Source organism: Harpegnathos saltator, unplaced genomic scaffold (assembly GCF_003227715.2).
Source record: "Harpegnathos saltator strain DR-91 unplaced genomic scaffold, Hsal_v8.6 scaffold140, whole genome shotgun sequence".
Classification (NCBI taxonomy): domain Eukaryota; kingdom Metazoa; phylum Arthropoda; class Insecta; order Hymenoptera; family Formicidae; genus Harpegnathos; species Harpegnathos saltator.
In genome coordinates, this window is record NW_020229918.1 from 439906 (window position 1) to 459177 (window position 19272).

General features: G+C 43.0%; 5 protein-coding genes across 13 annotated transcripts in view; 4 read left to right on the forward strand and 1 right to left on the reverse strand.

The window, feature by feature from the left end:
• Positions 1-784: 784 nt before the first annotated feature.
• On the reverse strand, positions 785-2241 carry LOC105180758 (DNA repair protein XRCC4). Its single transcript, XM_011137038.3, has 2 exons — positions 1852-2241; positions 785-1668 (listed from the first exon to the last, which is right to left on the reverse strand). The coding sequence occupies exons 1-2, from the start codon at positions 1981-1983 to the stop codon at positions 877-879; spliced, it is 924 nt and encodes a 307-aa protein (XP_011135340.1). The 5' UTR covers positions 1984-2241; the 3' UTR covers positions 785-876.
• A 123-nt stretch (positions 2242-2364) lies between these two features.
• LOC105180652 (THAP domain-containing protein 4) lies at positions 2365-3851 on the forward strand. The gene is made up of 3 exons (XM_011136855.3): positions 2365-2497; positions 2606-3108; positions 3457-3851. The coding sequence occupies exons 2-3, from the start codon at positions 2719-2721 to the stop codon at positions 3577-3579; spliced, it is 513 nt and encodes a 170-aa protein (XP_011135157.1). The 5' UTR covers positions 2365-2497; positions 2606-2718; the 3' UTR covers positions 3580-3851.
• A 184-nt stretch (positions 3852-4035) lies between these two features.
• LOC105180662 (THAP domain-containing protein 4-like) lies at positions 4036-5000 on the forward strand. The gene is made up of 2 exons (XM_011136866.3): positions 4036-4578; positions 4667-5000. The coding sequence occupies exons 1-2, from the start codon at positions 4195-4197 to the stop codon at positions 4781-4783; spliced, it is 501 nt and encodes a 166-aa protein (XP_011135168.1). The 5' UTR covers positions 4036-4194; the 3' UTR covers positions 4784-5000.
• A 356-nt stretch (positions 5001-5356) lies between these two features.
• Positions 5357-12585, forward strand: LOC105180669 (uncharacterized). Of its 4 annotated transcripts, none has more exons than XR_003114430.1 (6): positions 5357-6022; positions 6305-6673; positions 6761-6823; positions 8055-8217; positions 8710-11986; positions 12531-12585. XR_003114430.1 is itself a non-coding variant. In XM_011136877.3 (5 exons), the coding sequence occupies exons 2-5, from the start codon at positions 6603-6605 to the stop codon at positions 11713-11715; spliced, it is 3303 nt and encodes a 1100-aa protein (XP_011135179.1). In that variant the 5' UTR covers positions 5357-6022; positions 6305-6602; the 3' UTR covers positions 11716-12035. The 4 variants fall into 4 exon arrangements, 1 of the variants encoding a protein (XP_011135179.1); XR_003114431.1 differs by having other exon boundaries at positions 5357-5657; XM_011136877.3 differs by lacking the exon at positions 12531-12585 and having other exon boundaries at positions 8710-12035.
• AMPdeam (AMP deaminase) overlaps positions 12503-19272 on the forward strand; it is a 31575-nt gene continuing 24805 nt past the window's right edge. The window contains exons 1-3 of one of the 6 annotated variants that reach the window (XM_019840215.2): positions 12503-12633; positions 12739-13136; positions 15428-15567. In XM_019840215.2, the coding sequence (XP_019695774.1) occupies positions 15432-15567 (136 nt within the window). In that variant the 5' untranslated portion in view covers positions 12503-12633; positions 12739-13136; positions 15428-15431. Of the gene's footprint in view, positions 12634-12738; positions 13137-13635; positions 14038-15427; positions 15568-17306; positions 17314-17622; positions 18306-19272 lie in introns of those variants that run through there. The other 5 variants (XM_019840226.2, XM_011136932.3, XM_019840221.2 and 2 more) reach the window with 5 other exon arrangements.

Genomic DNA, 19272 nt, shown 5'->3' on the forward strand with positions numbered 1-19272 from the left:
ATAGTGATTGACGAAGAGGATTGATATCTGTAATGAAACCGTCGAGTGATGTCAACTATATCAAATTCGCTTGATGCTTTTATTGCACATTTTGAATTTCTACTCTGTGGGACGTGATGTACTTAATTATGTAAATCTTGGCATATATATAATACACACATATATATATATATATATTTGCATATTGATCATTAGAGCGAAATAAGCCGAAATATTACTCTATTACCGAGTTCGTTATTTATTAATAACAATATTGTAATATATATTTTATGTAAAATATTGTGGATAACATTAACATATAGGCAATCTCTGATGACCGAATTGTTGTTATTTTTCTAAACCATCTCCACGAATCTCGTAATTTTCAAAGTCCTTAATTTTTCGCCGATCCTTGACTTCAGTCTTGTATAAAACCATCAATTTAATCATTGAAATAGATTTAAAATATACGCAGGACATTAACTTCAGAATTCTTTTTATTAAAATATATTTATTAAAATTTTTATCATTCATATGATTTTTTATATATTAGATGAAATATTTCGTAATATCAATATTTCTCATATCAGTATATAAATATATAATTCGCAATATTTATACAAAAATTATACTATATATTTGCATATTACATATATTATGTAAGATTAAAATACAATTAATAATGCCGATCATATATATAAAAAGCAATCAAATTTGATAAAATATGAAACTATAATTGTATATAAATTTCTTTTTTTCAATATTAGATATATTTTCTCATTAAAATATTAGACTAGATCATTCAATTTCATTATATAATTAATATGCATATTGATGTACATATAAAGTATGTACATTTCATTAAATAAGTATATGATACACATGACTTTCCTATCATTAAAGAAACATATCGTCTTCAGATTGTTCTTGTGAAGTATTAAAGAACTGTTTAGTTTCTGTTATATTTTGCACATCTGCATTTTGCAACTTTTTTAATTGCAATGCTGATTTGTCTTTGCTAGTTGAAGGTTCAGGACTTGAACTTTTACTAGAAAAGAGATTTGTACATTTCATGAAATCTTTCTTACTAATCTTTGGTCCATCTTTCTGTTCATCTCTGCAATTTGCTTTGCGTTTCCTTATATTATTAGACTTAATATTAGTTTCTTGCACTTTGTTATCTTCAGTATCTGATTTATTTTCATCCAATTCACTTTCATCAGTAGTTTCATCATATATGGGCTTTCTTTCTGCTTTATTCAGAGCTTTCTGAAGTTCCCTAATTTTTTGCTTTTTTGAATTCAAAAGCAAAAGAAACTTCTTATAAAGATTCTTCTCCATACTTTCTTTCATTTCTATAATGCTTTCTATATTTGTGGTTAACTTTGCATTAGTTTCATTCAAGTGTTCATTTTCTTTTTCCAACATTATCATACGTTCCTGGTATCCTTGATAATGCTCTAATATCTCTTTTAGAGTATCAGAAATAATTAATATATTTGAAAGAGGATATAGAGTAATTTTTCCACGAGTGAGAATATTTTGTTGTTTCCATATAAATGTATCATCTTGCAGAAAAAACTGTACTTCCATGTTTTCACCAGAAAAAGCACGTTTTGTTTTTTCCAGATATGTGTCAAAGGATTCATCTAAATGATATAGAAAATAATTCGCATTTTCTGTGTGCATCTAAAATATTAAACATAATTATTAGTTATATTATGTTATGATTAATGTAATAATTATAAAAGAATAACGTTTTATATTGATTCTTTGATAAACAACGAATTAATAAAGTATCCTAGGTAAATTTGTTTCCTCGCATGTAATATATATCAATAATTTAAAAAATAACTATACATGATGATGTACCTCGCCACTCAGTGGTGTCATGGATGAGCGTAATAATATTATTTTAAAATATGTATCCTGCCATTCTGCATATAATGTAAAATTGCTTTGGTCTATTTGATTCACAAGCTGGCTTATACTTATGTCAATCATAACGTATCGTTTCAAAATTTTAAAACGAAAATAGCACGTATAACAGATATTAGGAAAGACATTTAACCTCCTATGATCTTTCAATAAATTTGCACTTTAATCTACCATTTAGTAAAAATTAATGTGAAAACATATTTTGTGTTACACATAAGAATTCTATTATCTCTCTCGTCTTTCGATGTGATTGATAATGTGCGTGAGCACATTTTAGGTTAACAACTTGTCATTCTGATAAAGATAGTAAGGTGCGCATGCGTTTGACAACTAACCTTTCATATTTTTTTAAATTCAAGAAATGTTAATATTGTACTATAAAGAATATTTATATATATATATATACAATATATAATTAAGGAATATATGACTTGTTGGAAAGTTAAACATTACATTTGTTTGTAGAATATTCACAAGAATTCATGTGTCAATAGAGGGATCCCTGTTTAAAAGGCAACTTTTATTTAATATTAATTATACATAGTGTATGAAGCAAATGTAACATGATTGAATAAACAAGGTAAATATTATGGCATTTATAAGGTCAGAAACTTATCTTTATATCAAATGTACTGAGTGTATTTTGATTCTGCTAATTGTCACTGATTGTAAGTTATATCATTTATAGGTTATATTTTGCTGAAATTTCAAGGTACTTAGAAACGGAGATTGAAGTTTTTATTTGTCATTAACTTCAACCATTCATTTCAAGTTATACATTCACAATTCAAGTTTTATAAAATGGACAACATGAAACGTTTACCACTGCACGAAGCTCTAAAGTCATTGGCTTGGTTAGAAGGAACATGGAAAATAGAGAACTATGGCAGTGGCAAATATCCAACTATTAAAGATTTCAATTATTGCGAGGAGATAAGCTTTGTATCCATAGGACAACCCATGTTCAATTACACTGCACAAAGTTGGCATCCAGAATCAAAGAAACCAATGCATCGGGAAACAGGTTTCCTAAAAATAATTCCAGGCACCAACAAAGTATCTCTTGTTTTGGCTCACAATTTTGGTTTAGCAACTGTCGAAGAAGGTGAAGCGACTGAGAAAGCTATTAATTTGAAGAGTACTGATACTATATTGAGAGTACAAGGAACAAAACCACCGGCTGTTACACAGGTATATTTAAATAATAAATGATAAGACTCTTAAAAACATACAATCCATGAAATCCATGAAATATAAGAAAAGGATCGATAAGAATCTAAATTGAAGTTGTCAATATGGATATTTGTATAATTTGATACATGCTTATCAGAATATTATGTTTTGCATTTTATTCTAATATATAAACATTAAATTCTAATATATCTAATATAATATAACATTTTATTCTAATATATAAACATTAAATTCTACAATTCAGGATATCATAGATATATCTAGATAGATATATCTACAATCAAGTTTGATTATATTTTCAAAGTATAAACTTTACTACAACAGTTGTTTCTTTTCTTACAATAGTTGTGTAGAGAATTCAAATTAGATGGTGACTGTTTGGAACACGTGCTTTATATGGCAACTTCGAATACTCCAGAGCTGACTGAACACTTGCGAGCAAAATATAAAAAAGTGTGTGAAGTATAGCATAAGAGTATACAAAGAGAAGATCAAATTTTGAATGCGCCTCACTGTATATTTACTACTATTTACTGATGTAATATCCTGTAAGTATTATACGCGAATAAAGTTCTAGAGTATTGGAGAATAAATGTGTGCCAAATTGTCCATTCATAAGCTCTGGTAATTCATTGTGTCTATACATGATCCACTGCGCATTGCGTAACTAACATATCATTTGCAAATTTAAACTCGTAGTTGTATTCCGCAAAACACGCAGAAACACGCTTAGAAATATCGTTCAACCTTCATCATGTAGCGGCTTAATAATATACGAAGTATATGTTTTTACGACCAGCAGTCGCAACTTCCGTTGCGAGACAAAAAATATCGAGTATATTGTAACGTCATGTTATTACGAAACACTGCACGGCAGGGTATAATTTCATGTAATAAAATCCTCGACTAGGTATAAGTGCCGGAAATCTCACGCTGCAATCTCAGTATAAAACATAGTCTGTGATCGAGTGCTTCAAGCGAATGTGAAAATTGCGTGGCTACGATCAAAGATATCTCAAGGAACTCTTCTCTATTTCTACATCCGATTGTTATACTCAGCATACCTTAGGATAACAAACGAACATGCTGATGAAAATCTTACCGTTGCACGAGGTGCTCAGCATGCTGTCCTGGCTGGAAGGCACATGGATAACGGAGGAGCCGGCGGCCGGCATATTTCCGACCATCAAGCCCTTTAATTATCACGATGAGATAAATATCACGTCTATAGGTCAACCACTGTTCAATTATATCGCGCAAAGTTGGGATCCAGAAACGGGGACGCCGATGCATCGAGAGATTGGCTTCCTACAGATCGCGCCGGGAACGAATCAAGTCAGTCTCAATCTGATTAATAATCTGGGTATGGTCACGATTGAACAGGGTAATCTACTTAACAAGACCATCGACTTGAAGGGCAACAATGTAGTGATGACGGATATTGAGAAATCGCCGGCCGTGACACTGGTATACACATCTATTTTCGTATAGATACCGCGTTAACGAACGTTCGGTTGTTTGCGATTAACGTTCTCGTTTTCCTCTCTCCTCACAGACACGCCGAGTATTCAAACTCGATGGTGATCAATTGGAACAAATTTTCTACATGGCGACATCAAAGACACCCGAACTGACGGAGCACTTGCATGCGAAGTATAAGAAAGTAGCATAAAAAAAGAGAAAACAATTTTCGAAGAAGAATGAGAGAGACGCGGAAGTAAGATAACTTCATACAAACTCACATTTTTTCGCATTTTGTTATAAATATGCGAATAGGAGCGCGAATAAAGAGTTCTAGAGAAGCGTGTGACGCACAACGCAATCTGCGATGCAGTTAATAAATACTGCAATGGCTGATTTAGCTTATTAATATATATGGTATACGTATATATATTGGCTTGTACGTATAGCTGTACGCCTTGTCCCATCTCGCTTTAACAAAGTAAATTAACTAAATGGAAGGTCGGAGGTCGCCGCAATATTTGCAGGAGGAAATTCGCGACTGGCACGCGACGTGACTGCACAGAACCGCGCCACGAACATACGATCCTTAAACGTATCCTTTTTCACTCGATCGATGGAAGATTTAGTTATAACTGTCTTATTAGCCACCGTAATGCGACTCTGATTGATTCCGATATACCTCTAATGCAATTTATATTATTGCAAAATTTTTCCACTTAACCTATTTTTGTAATTAAAAAAGAAATAGCGGAATGGAGCTTAATATTAAAAAAATTTTTTTTACAATCCAGCGTTGAGAGAGAGAGAGAGAGAGAAATAATGTTATATAAATACCAGGACAGTTGAAAAATCACGTTGTCAAGTCTTTTTATTAAAAATGGATGAAAGGATTAAATTCTAAAAAATCCTATTAAACATACCGACCAATTAAAATATATCCGATATAAGAATTTAATATATTTTTTATTATTAACTGAAGAGAGGAGAAGGTTAAAATACAAAATCGGTTTTTCCAGCGTGCTTTTTCTCCTTTAATAGAAAGATGTACGAACATGCAGGGGCTACTTCGCATTAATCACGTGGTAAGGACGCAGGCATCATACATTTCGTAATATCGTGAAACTTTAATGAAATGCCCGTTGCTTAGTCGAGTCGCACGAATTCGTCCGGTACAAGGGTAGGGAATGTAACACCTGCGTGTTTACCCGCTGAAACAGCCCCGACCTGGCGCGGCGCGACGTCAAGCGCGACAGTTGCCCGCTGCGTCGGCATGACGAAGGATCGTTACCTCGCGCCTGAAGGCTCGGTATTCGCGAATTGATTCGAATACCTTGCGCGCATCGCGAGGAGGAAGAACAAGAAGAAGAGCGTTCGTTCCATCGTTCGTTTCAGTGCCGCCGTTGCGCACGGTCAATTCGAGGCGGTTCGGGTATCCTCGTGACACACGGTAACACGCGATCCTTGTTCAAACGATTCTTTGCAAGGATATATTTATCTGTCAGTTTTGAGATTATTTCTGAGTCCGAATATCCTTTTGGTCCTCGCTTTAACAACTTTACATTCTAAACCGATTCGCGTTCAATTTGAATACCCTATACTTCTTGTCGAATTGTCTTCTTAAATACTACGTGATCCAGCAATTTTGCTTCGCGTCAAATATCTTTTCTCATTATATATTTCTCGAATTTTATTTTTATTTCAAATAAATAAATTACGTACTTTCTTTTAGAGAAGCAACGTATTTTTCATCGGATTCAAGGTGCCGGTTTGGAGGTTATGGAAAGCAAGAAAGAATAGGAACGTGTTCTTCTCGAGCACGAATTGCATTGATCGCTTTTATTGACTTTGTCGCACAGATATTGGTTTGAATTTTTTGGATTATCGCTATGAAAATAGTGAATATATTTCTTGGAGCGAGTTATACGACTTGAAGTTTATTACGCGCCGTATCCAACATATAGATCGCAAATCGATTGTCTCGATGCGTTCGATCGTTTCGACCTCTTAATTTTTCGGTCGCGCGCAATATGGCGCCGCTTTACGACGGACACGACTATTACAAGAAGATGTTCGAGCTGCAGGAGAAACTACGAAAGAGGCAAGTACAATACTTTGCGATACGTTGCGAAACAGCATGCGCGAGTGAGCCGGAGGAACGATATCGGTAATGTTGCGAATGTTGCAGCGAGGAGGAGAGAATACGGTTAGAGGAGCGATTCAACGTGCTGGCGCGAGAATCTCGTAATAGGTGAGTTCTCACTTGCTCGAACTTTGAATTATTTAGCTATCATTAGTATCATATCATTAGCATTATTTAGTTATTTGTTTATAAAAGTTGGGACGTTTAAAGACTATTTAATATGAGAGAGACAGAGAGAGAGAGAGAGAGAGAGAGAGAGAGAGAGAGAGAGAGAGAGAGAGAGAGAGAGAGAGAGAGAGAGAGAGAGAGAAATTTAGCTCAAACGAATCATTCAAACAGCTAATCAAAGAACGCTAATGGATCGACTCACTATTTGGGATACTTTGCAATTTCTTGGAAAAGTCGAAGTGTTTCTTAAAATGGTTTATTGAGAAAATTAAAACGTAAAGAAAGTGAACTGTAGTAAAATTCTCTACATTTAAATAATTAACGGTGAGCAGTCGTTTTTTTCTTATTTTGTACTATTCTCAATATATAAAATTTAAATAAAAAATTTCCGAAGTCAGACTTCTTTGAAAGAAGAAAAGCAAGGTTATGCAAAGGGTTTTCTAAATTCTTCGTGATGGTAACGGATGACATCTGTTTCATTGTATTTAGTTTCAATCTACATCTGTCTTTCATAGTGTTGAACATTTCCCGATCGCGAAACGTGGAAAACAGTAAAACGTATTATTCTACATTTCACGTGACGCATCGTGGTGATATAGAGAAAATGCTACCCGAAATACTCGATATCGATCCAATGGCAACCCGGGTCTACGGAATGTCACGATCAATAACGCCGCGAGCATAATCCCGTCCTTGTCGTCGCCCAACATATCTCTACTGTTGGCAGAACGCGAATTCCGCTCTCTCGTTGTTTACGCGTTCCGATTCGTGTCTGGTCGGGACATCCGAGCACTTCATCGATCGCATGCACAGAATAAAAGTACAGTCGTATATTTTACGCCGCTTGATGCTCCGCGTCGATGGTCGCTTCGCTTTAAAGCAGTTGTGTCGCGGTTCATACAATGAACGAAAATGAAGAGATCGTAGGGATTCTCTAATTTTTCCTATCACTTTCAGTCATGCCATTTTGTACTGACGGATCCATTTTGTATAAATCCTTTGCTTTCTGAATTAAATTTTATTCGCGACGGTATCTTAAACAAAAAAATCTTGCTTTAAAAATATGTTCACTTTAAATCGATCGAAACTTAGATGACGGGGATATAACGCATCGTTTTTATTGGATTTACTATTGAATATGAAAAATAGCTGGATTATTTTCCGATTGCAGGCACGATGTCTGTATCAACCGACTGCGTATGAGGTATATACAGTACTTAGAGGAGCAACGCACGAGGGACGAGAGGAATCATAAGCTCCTCTCAGCATTGGATAAAGTCACGAACAAACTTGCGCTGATAAGCGCCAAAAAAGACAGACTCAATGTTCTTAGAGTGAGTAAAGGTCATAAATACTTATTCATTTGAAATATAATGTGGAATCGGGGAAATATCCAGAAAGCTTCGCTTGTATTTTCAGCTTTCTCCTAAATAGAGACTTATGGTTCGGTACAGAAAAGATTCATAGTTTGGTAATTTCCATTATTCCACAGGATTATCCGGATTCGAATAAAACAGAGTAGATCCTACGCTTGAAAAATTTCTTCATCTCTAAACTTCAAGCTGTATCTCTTTTCCATCCAAGAGTTTAAAATTTCAAAGAAAAACATTGAAACGTGCAAGAGAATGGGAATATTTTCATCAATGAGATTTCATTTCAAGATATTACTTCATCGTTTTTCCACGACGAATATATGAAAGATATTGGAAATCTAAATTTCGCACATCACACTGCCATTATTTTCTCTCATATAACGAGGTGTATAATTATTGCGAACAAATAAATATACCTTCTCTAACGAGCGTGGAATGTTGGCTTCTTTCCAGAAACAATACGAGGCTTATCTGCTTCGCGTTTATGCCAATCGCCGGCCACCCGGTAGCATCACCGGGGACAGTGGCATTGCCAGTCAAGAGGATAGAGGCTCGCGGAAGACCATCGCAACGACGCGGCCCGATTTAGCGGCCACGGAAACGAGAGACGTTTCGTCACCGCGAACACATCGGGCGCCTCTTCAATCAAACCAGTCAAGGTCTATCCCGGCGTCCAAATTCCACGATCAGAGTCCAGTAAACAGCACTTTACTGAATAACCCTACCCTATTGCAAACTACGCCATTAGATACACCCCTCGGTGTCGATTATCATCAGCCAAGCGTCTTACGGACGCCTCGTGTCTACGTTTCGCCGGTCAGCCAATCGGGTGAGCAGCTTGCCCAGGTGCCAGCAATTCCCACAGCTGACATACGGCAACACTCGCGGACGATTCCCGATTACGGCGGAAACGCGCCGGGCGATCTTCAGGATGTCGAAAACCTTCGCAAATTTTCGTACACGCATTCGACCGCACCGGCTTTGGTAATGCCGTTCTCGGAGCCGTTTCCAATTGATGCGACTCTCGTTAATCAGCTCCTCAGGCAGCACATGGGATCGCTGCATGCTGCACCAGGTCAGTCGACAAGCGCTCAGTTCCCCGCCGGAGACGCGGCGCAAAGCGAAACCGTGCTCTCGCATCCTCCGCGACAATTCGATCCTTCGACCTTCGTGCAACCATTTCAGTATGGCGTCGCGAACGTGTTACTTCCCGATCAGCAAGTACGAACAAGAGAACACGTTCCGTCCGACTTCCGAGCAGCCACTTTCGCGGCCGCCAAACCGGACGCGTATCCGACATCGATGATCCCCGAGACAAATATCGTTAATCAAGTCAGACCGCTTCCCGGGTACATGGACTACACCCTAAGGAGCCCGCAGAAGTCCGAGGACGAAGGATCTATTACTCGTTCTCTCACCAGCGACGACATGGACGACCTGATCAAGCGCAACCATCTTTTATGGGGAAATGCGGATATCGTCAAGTCACCGCGCCGAATGTCGGCCGTCTTGGCCGCGAGCAACGCTAATTTAGAGGAGAATGGCAGGACGACGGCGATATTGGAGAACGAGCTGGACAGATACATCAGCAATATCCGGAAGCTTCATCGAGAGCATGGTGTGCCGAGCCAAGAGGAACTGGACCATGAGCAGAACACCAGCGGGGACTTGCTGAACGTCACTTTGTCAGAGGACGCTCAGGAGTTACCTGCCGAGGACAAAGTGAGGAAAGAGCGAATACCTGAAGAAATGGGCAGGATCTTGGCATTGGCTAGTGATCTTGCCTCCAGAACAACGGACTCGAGGGATATTGCGTATCCAGCAGAGCGGGATGGCAGCGACGTACCTGCGGAAATCGAAGACCAAGTGAGACATCGAACCGATAAGCGCAGTGATGCGCCAACAGTGGAAGAAGAACGCGATGTATTTGCGGATGGAAGCGAGAGACACGATACCGCGGCCTTCACGACTGGGAACGAAATTAGAGAAGACGTTGCGACACCCACAACGAAATTAGAACAGCCTCACGAAGACACGAGGACTGCAAGAGAAAACTGGAATAATGATGATTTAGCTGAGTCTAGCGCGAAGGATGATGGCGTCGCGAGGGAGGAAACAACTGTATCGTCGAGCAGCGGATTACCGGACGACGATTTGAAGAACGTAGCGAGAGAGAAACAGCTCGATCTCGTTACCGGTGAGGAATTGAATGTTGACGGCATATTCGACACAGTCGAGGAACTGGCGCCGTGGGACCTCGCGAGTGTGCAGAAGAGCGTTTATGAGTTACGCTCGGATGATCCGGATAAAGAGCGAGCAATAGAACAACAAGTCGAAGAGACGACAAATGACGGGATCGCCGAGATAATCGCGAGCGAAACGTCACGGGTCATCGAGCAAAGCAACGTGAACGGCGAAGACAAAGACTCGCATTTGCCACGGGATACGTTTCCTCCGTCGGAGACAAAGAGATCAAGTGAGAACGAAACAGAATCCCATGAGAAAAACGAAACAGATGTCCGTGTCGAGGAAGCGGAAGTCTCGGGAATTTTGAGCGGAGATCAACACCAGGGAAGTGAAACCGACGAACCCGCTGTTACTGTACGTTCGACAATTGAGAAACTCGACGAAGCGCAAGATGAAGGCGACAGCGAGGAACAAGGCGACGAGACGTCGAAAGTGCAGGTCGACGATCAAGCCGAAAATGCACGACAAGAAAAATACAACGTCGAGCCGGGATACGTCGAGGATCCGAATCAGGTGCAACAGTATGAAGAGCCGAGCGGACACTATGGTTACGATCAAAATGTGCCGTATGAAAGCGCTAGTCACGAGGAGTACGAAAGGTATGGCGAGCAAAGATACGCCCAAGAGGGCCAGGAGTACGTGGAGTACGTGGACAGCCAATACGAGCAGTATGCTGGAGACCCGAACGATCAACAGCAGTACCAGCATGATCCTAACGCGCAGTACGAGCAGGATCCGAACAGCCAACAGCAGTATCATCATGATCCCAATGTCCAATACGAGCAAAATCCAAATCAAGCCTACGACTACGGCTACGACCAGCAGTACGAGCCTGGTCAAGGATACGAGGGCGATCCTAATCAGACGTACGAGTACACCGAGCATGCTTATGACCCTGATCAAAGGTACGATGGCGCGTACGAACAAGAGTACAAGGCGGAGCAACAGAATCCCGAAGATAACGTTGTCATTGACGAGAACGCAGGTCGCGAAGAGCAATCAGAAACGGAAGGAGCGTCCTTGCAGAAACAGCAAGAGCTGCAGTTGGAGCAGAAAGCGGACGAGGACAAAGCGCAGCGAACGGACGGCGTTGAGGGAACAGCACAGTCGAAGAAAAAGAAGGACGTAATCAAGTCCTTGCTGGATTCCGACACGGATACGACGATCGAGAGGAACGTCTCGAATACAGAGAGTGATTTTGATTTTAATTAACACGCAGAACGTGTGTCGCATCGGTGGAGACCCAGCGCGGGCGGCTGAGGAGCTGAACTTTGTAAACTTTGTAACCACTTTCCGTTGACGAGACGGAAGATCGTTGACTGAGCTCCCTGCTGGGTCTGGACGCTAAGAGAAATGTATTTCGAGCGCAGACGGTGATTTTCATTTTAATTACATCTTTAATTAAAGTGCGCGAGTCGCGTGGCGAACAGCGCAGTTGGTGAATTCCGTCGCAAGAGTCCTGTTTGTTACCAGAATTGTTACCGTAAATTGCATTTATGTGTAGAGAAAGAGAGAGAGAGAGAGAGAGAGAGAGAGAGAGAGAGAGAGAGAGAGAGAGAGAAAAAGAGAGAGAGAAAGAGAGAGAAAAAGAGGAGGAAGCAGAAGAGAGGCAGAGAATAAACACGCAAAATTGAAGGAAATATATTACCTCGTGTTGGACACTACATCATCTATTGCCGGGTAGCTCACAACGAAATCGGAGCGAACACTTGCACACGTATGAACGCATACTTGCTCGAACGAGAAGATTTGCTCTCGTTAAATATAGCGCGGAGTCACATGGTAATCAGCGCTGATTATCGCAGATATTAAACCCGGAGGACAAGTACGGACACAAAGACTGAGAAGGAAAAAGTCGTGCAAACGGAACAATTAATTAGGTCACTGCAAAATATCGACTGTAACATCGAAGTAGAATAGAGAGCCTCGAGGTATCATTTTGGAAAGCTAGGTCTTTTTCTCTCTCTCTCTCTCTCTCTCTTTCTTTTTCTTTTACTTTCTCTCTCTCTCTCTCTCTCCTGTTTCAGCTGCTTTAGGATGTAGGACATTTCGCGCTCATGTGCAATAAACAATTAAACACCACTCGCCGAGTGCATTTGTGCTTCATAGCTCGAAGCCGCAGCAGTATGAGTAAGTCCATATCTTAGTCATCATTGCTGCATGTCGCATAGACCGTTACAAGCCCCGACTGTACTTCATCGTTGTATTGTTCTTTTTTATTTATTTTTTTTTTAGTACCACGATCGATCCCGGGTTTAGAATAGGAGAATCGATCGAACTCGCTCTTTGGAGCACTGCGTGCCCCTCGAGACTTTGCGATGGCAAGCGGACCAGCACATACGCGCTGTGTAGACGCACGTTTTAGCGGCCCAGCAAGGTGTCCTTGTACCCCGTAGAAATTAACGCGCTCCGACAGAGCGACGGCGGTCAGCCGTTAGTCCGGTATGGATTTTCACAGGATCGAGGGGAACGAGTCTGCGCCAGAGCGCGGTGTCGCGACTTGCGGCGGTATCGCGCCTCGCCGACCAATCACGCTCAGTGCCACGCACGTCACCACGGGCGCAGTGCCGTAAGAGCCGCTGGTGAAGAGGTCACGAGGTTCTTCGTACGTTTCGTCGCGAGTATCAGAGAAGGTAGGAATTACGCTTGCTTATCTTGAGCTCTTAATATATGAGCGAGAGCGGGGGAAGAGAGGTAACAGCGTTGTCTCATCTCTTTCTCTCTCTCTTGTATTGACAAGGGTTGTTCCTTTCAAGCACTCTTCCTCTGCTCCCTTTCATCTTCAGTTTTTATCAAATCTCAGACGCGAGTTTATCTCCAGTGCGATTCTTTCACGATAAACTATCGCCCGCTTTCCACCGCAATATGTCTACGAGTGAAAGTTTTGTCAGGAAGGACGAGAGGCGTTTTTGAGGGAAAACGTATACACGGTATTACATGACATTGTTTCATACCACACGTTACATATACGTAACGATCGTTCATAAAGATTCCTCGACGTCGCTTCGATATATCGAAAGCTGCGATTCGCGGCAAGCATCAGGCACCACGATCACGACGTACAAACGTGTTTACGCGCAGCGTGATGCGATGACAGTTCGCGACAGCAGCAGCAGTAGTTCTCCAGCGTGTCGCGTCGAGAGGGATCCTGCGCGTCGCGTCGTCCACGTCGCCGAAGAGCGAAACGCGAGTCCGTCTTCGTGGCCTCGTCGGCCGAGAGCAGCGTCCAATCTGTCATCGTGACGTTCTCTCATCAGCCAACGTGATCGTCCCGTCGTTTCGACTCGGTCGCGGCCACGTATCGGAAAGGTTCGGAAGTGCAACGGCGTGAACGCTGCCGCCCACGTTGCCGCGCGGTGATTGGTCAAGCGCGCGCGCCACGTCGCCTCGCGATTCGCTCGCCGCCGTCTGCGTCCGCTGTAGCCGTGTGTCTTCCGCTGAACGTCCCCGTCCGGTCCGGTGTGCCGCGCCGCGCACTCGCAACGTTCTTTCTCATCCGCACCGGCAGCGGCGAGAAGACGCGGCGAGTAACGTGTAAGTGTAGCAGGTCTCTCAATACTGATCCTAGAGAACGACGATCAGTCGCGGGATCAACGGTAGTAGATCGGTGACCCGCGATAGATCGTAGCCGACGAAGCCGTGGTGCATGTATTTCCGCGACGCGCGCTCGAGAGAGATACAGCGAATTTTTCGGCGTATCGATCGATTAGCTGAACGCCATATACGTATATACACGTGCTCTCTCCCACAATTCGAAAAATTGCTAATGGCGTGATGTTGATTGGAAGTCCTCGCAAGACGGAAAAGAACGGGGAGAAAGGATGCCGATTTCGCGACGCAGTCCTTTTAAATTTGTATGCTTGTGTATGCATGTGTATCGTGTATGCCTCAACGAACGCCATTGTCTGCGGAGAGCGTCCTAGTCTGCGTTAAGGAACACCCGCATAAATATTTATATGTCCCCGAGTAAGCAAAGCAATATGATCCGGCAGTTGTTGCCGATGCAAGGTAGCTGTAGAACACATTTTGCATATTTCGCGACGACTCTGTCGCACACAATAGCATTTCAAAGTAACCAGCTGAATATGAGTTGATCCTCGACTCCGCATATTTTCCTTCGTATTCCGCGTATAATAAGTTCCCCCCCCTCTTTCTCTCTCTCTCTCTCTCTCTCTCTCTCTCTCTCTCTGCGCGGAAACGAGGGAACTGTTTGGACTTGGATGTTATTGTCGCAACTTTTCAATGACTGTCGATCGTATTGTACGTTCCACTCATAGGAGACAGGACTATAACATGATTATAACTAATTTATTAATTAACTAAATTAATTATTAACTAAATTTTTAATTGAGAAACTAAGCCGGACTATAACATGATTATCCTAAATACCTGAGTGTGTATGCAGAAAGTTGCGATAGCATCGCAAGCCATGCGCGTCTCGTACTTTCATAATTAACGTCCGCTTATCGCAAAATGTCATCTCGATGATAAGGAGAGATACGTGACGTACTCTCGCGTATACAAAGAGAAGATCAAAATATATAATGTACAGTATCGATTTTGATATAAATACAGAGAGCTCGCCGAAAGTGCAAAAAGTCAAGAGGTAAAGGAAATAATGTCAAGCTTCAACCACATGATAGACTCGCTTGCTTCAACATTTCGTGATAAATCAGTGTACTGGTGCAGCCTGAGTAACACGATGACGAATGTACCGAGAAAACACACAGCTTGAAATTGTCGGCTCGAATTTTCCGCGGTGTGACTGAGACAGTTCCGACGACGTTCTTGTTGTCGATAAAAGTAAAAGTTCAAAGGGTTTCATTCTCGCGCACGGCGCTTTCGAAAAATCCGCGGCTCATAAGTGCCGATCACGCGCCGAATAGTCGCACGTGCTCAACGAGATAAACGCACTTGCTTGCAGAACTATGGAGGATGTTGTCGCAGTGAACGGAATGAAGGAGGTGAACGGCGGGGACAGAATTTACTACGAACTGGACGGCGAAGGTGATGCCGACAGCTCGACTACGCCGGGTCATAATGCGGACCACCACCACCGCGATCGTGAGTACTTTATCGATTGCCATTTAGCAATGTAACTGGTTCGCTGCTCACAGCATTCCGAGTCGGGCGAGTGCCACGGCTCGTTATAACTTATCCCGTGAAACAAGACACCGTGTAATAAAACTCGTATTTCCAACGTCACAACATTATCGTGGAGTCTTTCGTCCCCGTCGGGTGTTGCCTTACGAAGCGGACACGCTTCTCCTTAACTTTCTGACAGCACTGAACTTACAAACTTGCAGGCTTGCTCTTTGGTACATTGGGGATGTCCGTCAGGTCTGCTCTTTGACATTTTGAGAAACTATGCCAAGAAATTATAAGCCGGAAGTTCTCCCGCAGTTTCTCAACGATCACGCGCGATCATATTTGGAACGACTATCATGGCGGACTATTAAGGCGGAAAATCGCGAGATTATCTATCGACTAGCTACAGTCTCATCTCGCGTCTTTTTTTCGATGGTGAGATTTTACATAGACGTCGTGTTTTTCGTGACTGGGCGTTTGGGTGGGCCGACGCGGCGGTCAATCACCTTCGCTCAGGATCGCGCGAAATGGTTTTACGGCGCGGCAGTAGACGGCGGGCGCATTATAACAGCAGTCACGACTCGCGCGTAGCTACGACGCTTTATCCGGCTGCACGGAAGGCGGAGTTAATTAAAGTTCGCGAGGCGAGCGCGGATCGATGCGAAATATAGCGAGTGTAAGCGGCAATCGTGAGGAACGAATGTCCCGGTGAGTTCCCTCGTCGGATTTCGCCCATCTTCGCCGTGCATTTATAGCACCGCGGCCATGAATACTCTCGAAGGAAGACGGAAAGAGTAAAGGAACTTGGAGGACGATGGCGGAATATTGACGAGAGTGTCTGGAGCGAGTCGAGAAAATTCGGTAATCTATCACGTGATAACGAGATCAAGATGGAGAATTGCCTGGCGTAATGTCGGTTTCACACGACCACTCGCGTCGCTTATATATTGTTAAGACAAAGGAACGCGTTGTTTTGTAACGTGTGTCATCGGTGATCGACGACGGCACGGGTCGAACCGACGACGCTCGCCGAAGCCTCGTTACGATTATGCTATCGTCGCTGATGACAGTTCTCGTGTTCGCGGCCGAGTTGTGACGATACGTTTTGCAACTTGTACTTTCGAATTATCTCCATTTATCATTAACTGTTAGCGCTAGACCAGACGTACAGCGAGTAACAAGGATAGGTAATGAGAACTCTTAAGGCTCGTCTACAATAGCTGTAAGAGTAAGGCTGTAAGGCGCTGTAACGTAAGCTGTCAGCGAATGAAAATATTTCATTTCGTGTCTTGCAACCTTACAGCCTTACTCTTACAGCTAATGTAGACGAGCCTTTAGGCGTATCGTAAGTTGTAAGCCGTAAGAATTGGCGAATCACAGTCGATTATTACAAAAATAATCGACTATAATTGGTCAGTTTTTACAGCTTACAGCTTACAATGGCTGAGTTCCGATATTCACTGCCAGTACTGAAAATATATAGTTTGTGTCACGTATACTATAGATTTTCAGTACTGACAGTAAATATCGGAACGCAGTCAAAACATATTGTAGACCAAGCCTGACACACGCCTTTCGTCCTCCCTTTCTCTCTGTCGGTCTCTAACGTCGCGATTCGACTGATCTGTACGAAGCATCGCGCAAGGAACCTTAACCGCCTTTCGTCGATAACGTAAACACGTCGCGGCGATTGACGCAGATGAAGATTTCGGGAATTGGCAGGTAGCCTAGACCTTCTCTCTGCAGGCGGCTGATAGTATTTTGGCCGTCGTCACAATCGGTGTTACGTGTCTCGTCAGTGCGAGGTGCGAGACTTTCAGAACGCGAATAGAAACAAGACAACGCGCGAGTTAGTTTCTCACAGCAGGACGTCGCGACCGCGCCGTGACCGGAGCTTTCTTTCGCCGTTCTGCCGTCACTTCGTGTAGTTGTCGATTTCGAAGCTGGTGTGCGCGTAATATCTCGACGAGTGCGCGATTAGACAGCCTCTCCGTAGCGACATTCCCTGCGGAGCAATTGCAGGAAGAGAAACTCGCGCGTCCGGCGCGACCTTGATTTTGCTCCTCGACGAATTATCGATGCGAGATCGATAGTTGAACGACAAGAGCAATCAGTCTGTTTCTTGGTGTTCCGTCGTTCGAATTTCGTGCTCCGAAATTTTGCGCGCGAAAGCACCCCGGCGCAAGTGCGTTGCGGATCGAAAAATTTGCGGTCGTGCTTTGCGCTTTCCGTCAATCGCCCGAGAAATCGTTCCAGCGTTCCTCGTCGTTCCTTCTCGTCTCGCGCGACCTTCACGCTCGCTGTTGGCACGGGCTTCGACGAGCACGACGGTTAGCGCGTTTCCTACTTTCAGCAACGACGCAACACCTTCGGCGCAGAGCAAAGCGGGACGGAGCTTCGCGCTATTAAATACGGGCTATTAAACACGGAATTTCGCGCTGTTAAATAAATCTTGGCATTCGCCTTATTTCACGGCGTTTTTAAATTATTTTATTTTACCAGCGAGAGGGATAAGCATGTCGCTCGATTGATTTCGCGTCGTGATAAGAAGCCGCGTCTACTTCTCCTCTCTCCCTTCCGCTTGTGCGCAATTTACATTGCATCGAGGATCGCGTAACCCGGGGCAAAAATGTCGATCAGAGGTGTGACCACTTCGGAGAACGAAGCGTTTCTTGGTATACGCTTGCCGAATTTCCTGATCGATCCGGACGAAGGTAAAGGCAAACCCTCACAAACAAGAAAGCTCCTCATACCTGTTTGCCGGCATGTTTGCCGCGACCACGCTAAACCGCTTGATAACGTCGCAACGATGTTGTGGCGAAATTCGCCGTTGTGACAGCGTCCAGCGCTTTTCCACGAGACTACTTCGAGTGGCACGAGCTGACATTAGCACGTTGCGAGATATCAAGCTTGTGTCGTGTATGTATGTATGTATACGTGAATAATAACGACTCCACGTCGTAATGTAGTGTGCACTCTCCTCATCTCCTTAATAACGAGACTAATCGTCGTCATTTGTCCGTCCGTCTCTCCTGAGAAACCGCGTCGTCTCACGTTCGCGCTGCTCTTCCGCTACTTTCCGATGTAAGTCACGTTGCTTATCTGGCCCGTCGGTCCGACTGAAGCGAGCTCTTCGTTATAGTCGCAAATTGTCTGGCGCGAATACCATTATCGCCAGCGAGACATTGGTAATCAGGTTGAAGCACACACGCCGCTCTCACATTTCCTTCAAATGAAGCGCATTCATCGTCGGGTCCCGACGTCTTCGACGATGCGCGTTTTCGCCGATACCGCGAGTAGTCGAGACGCCTGTCGCCGCAGTTTTTCACAGCCTTGTAGATAATGTTCTCTCGAGTTATTACGACACGCTCGGCATTCCGAGTAGTCTCCAACCGTATCGTCCACGACCAAGGCTGCAGAATGTCGTACGTCGTTGCGACGATTATCTGCCATTGCGTAATCTTCAACCTCAACTCAGCGACTCATTTCCCTCGAAAGCTGAGCGCGAGGGCGCGTTTTTTTCTCTTTCTCTTCATTCAGGAAAAGGTACACGCCCGCGTCGTTGCAAAGTATCGGGCGAATGCACAAGTTTCTGGCTGGTTTCGCCGTAGAAGAACTATATAATTCTATATGAGGAGCAACTTATTCTCATTTTACCAAGCGGTCGCTATTGCTTTTTAT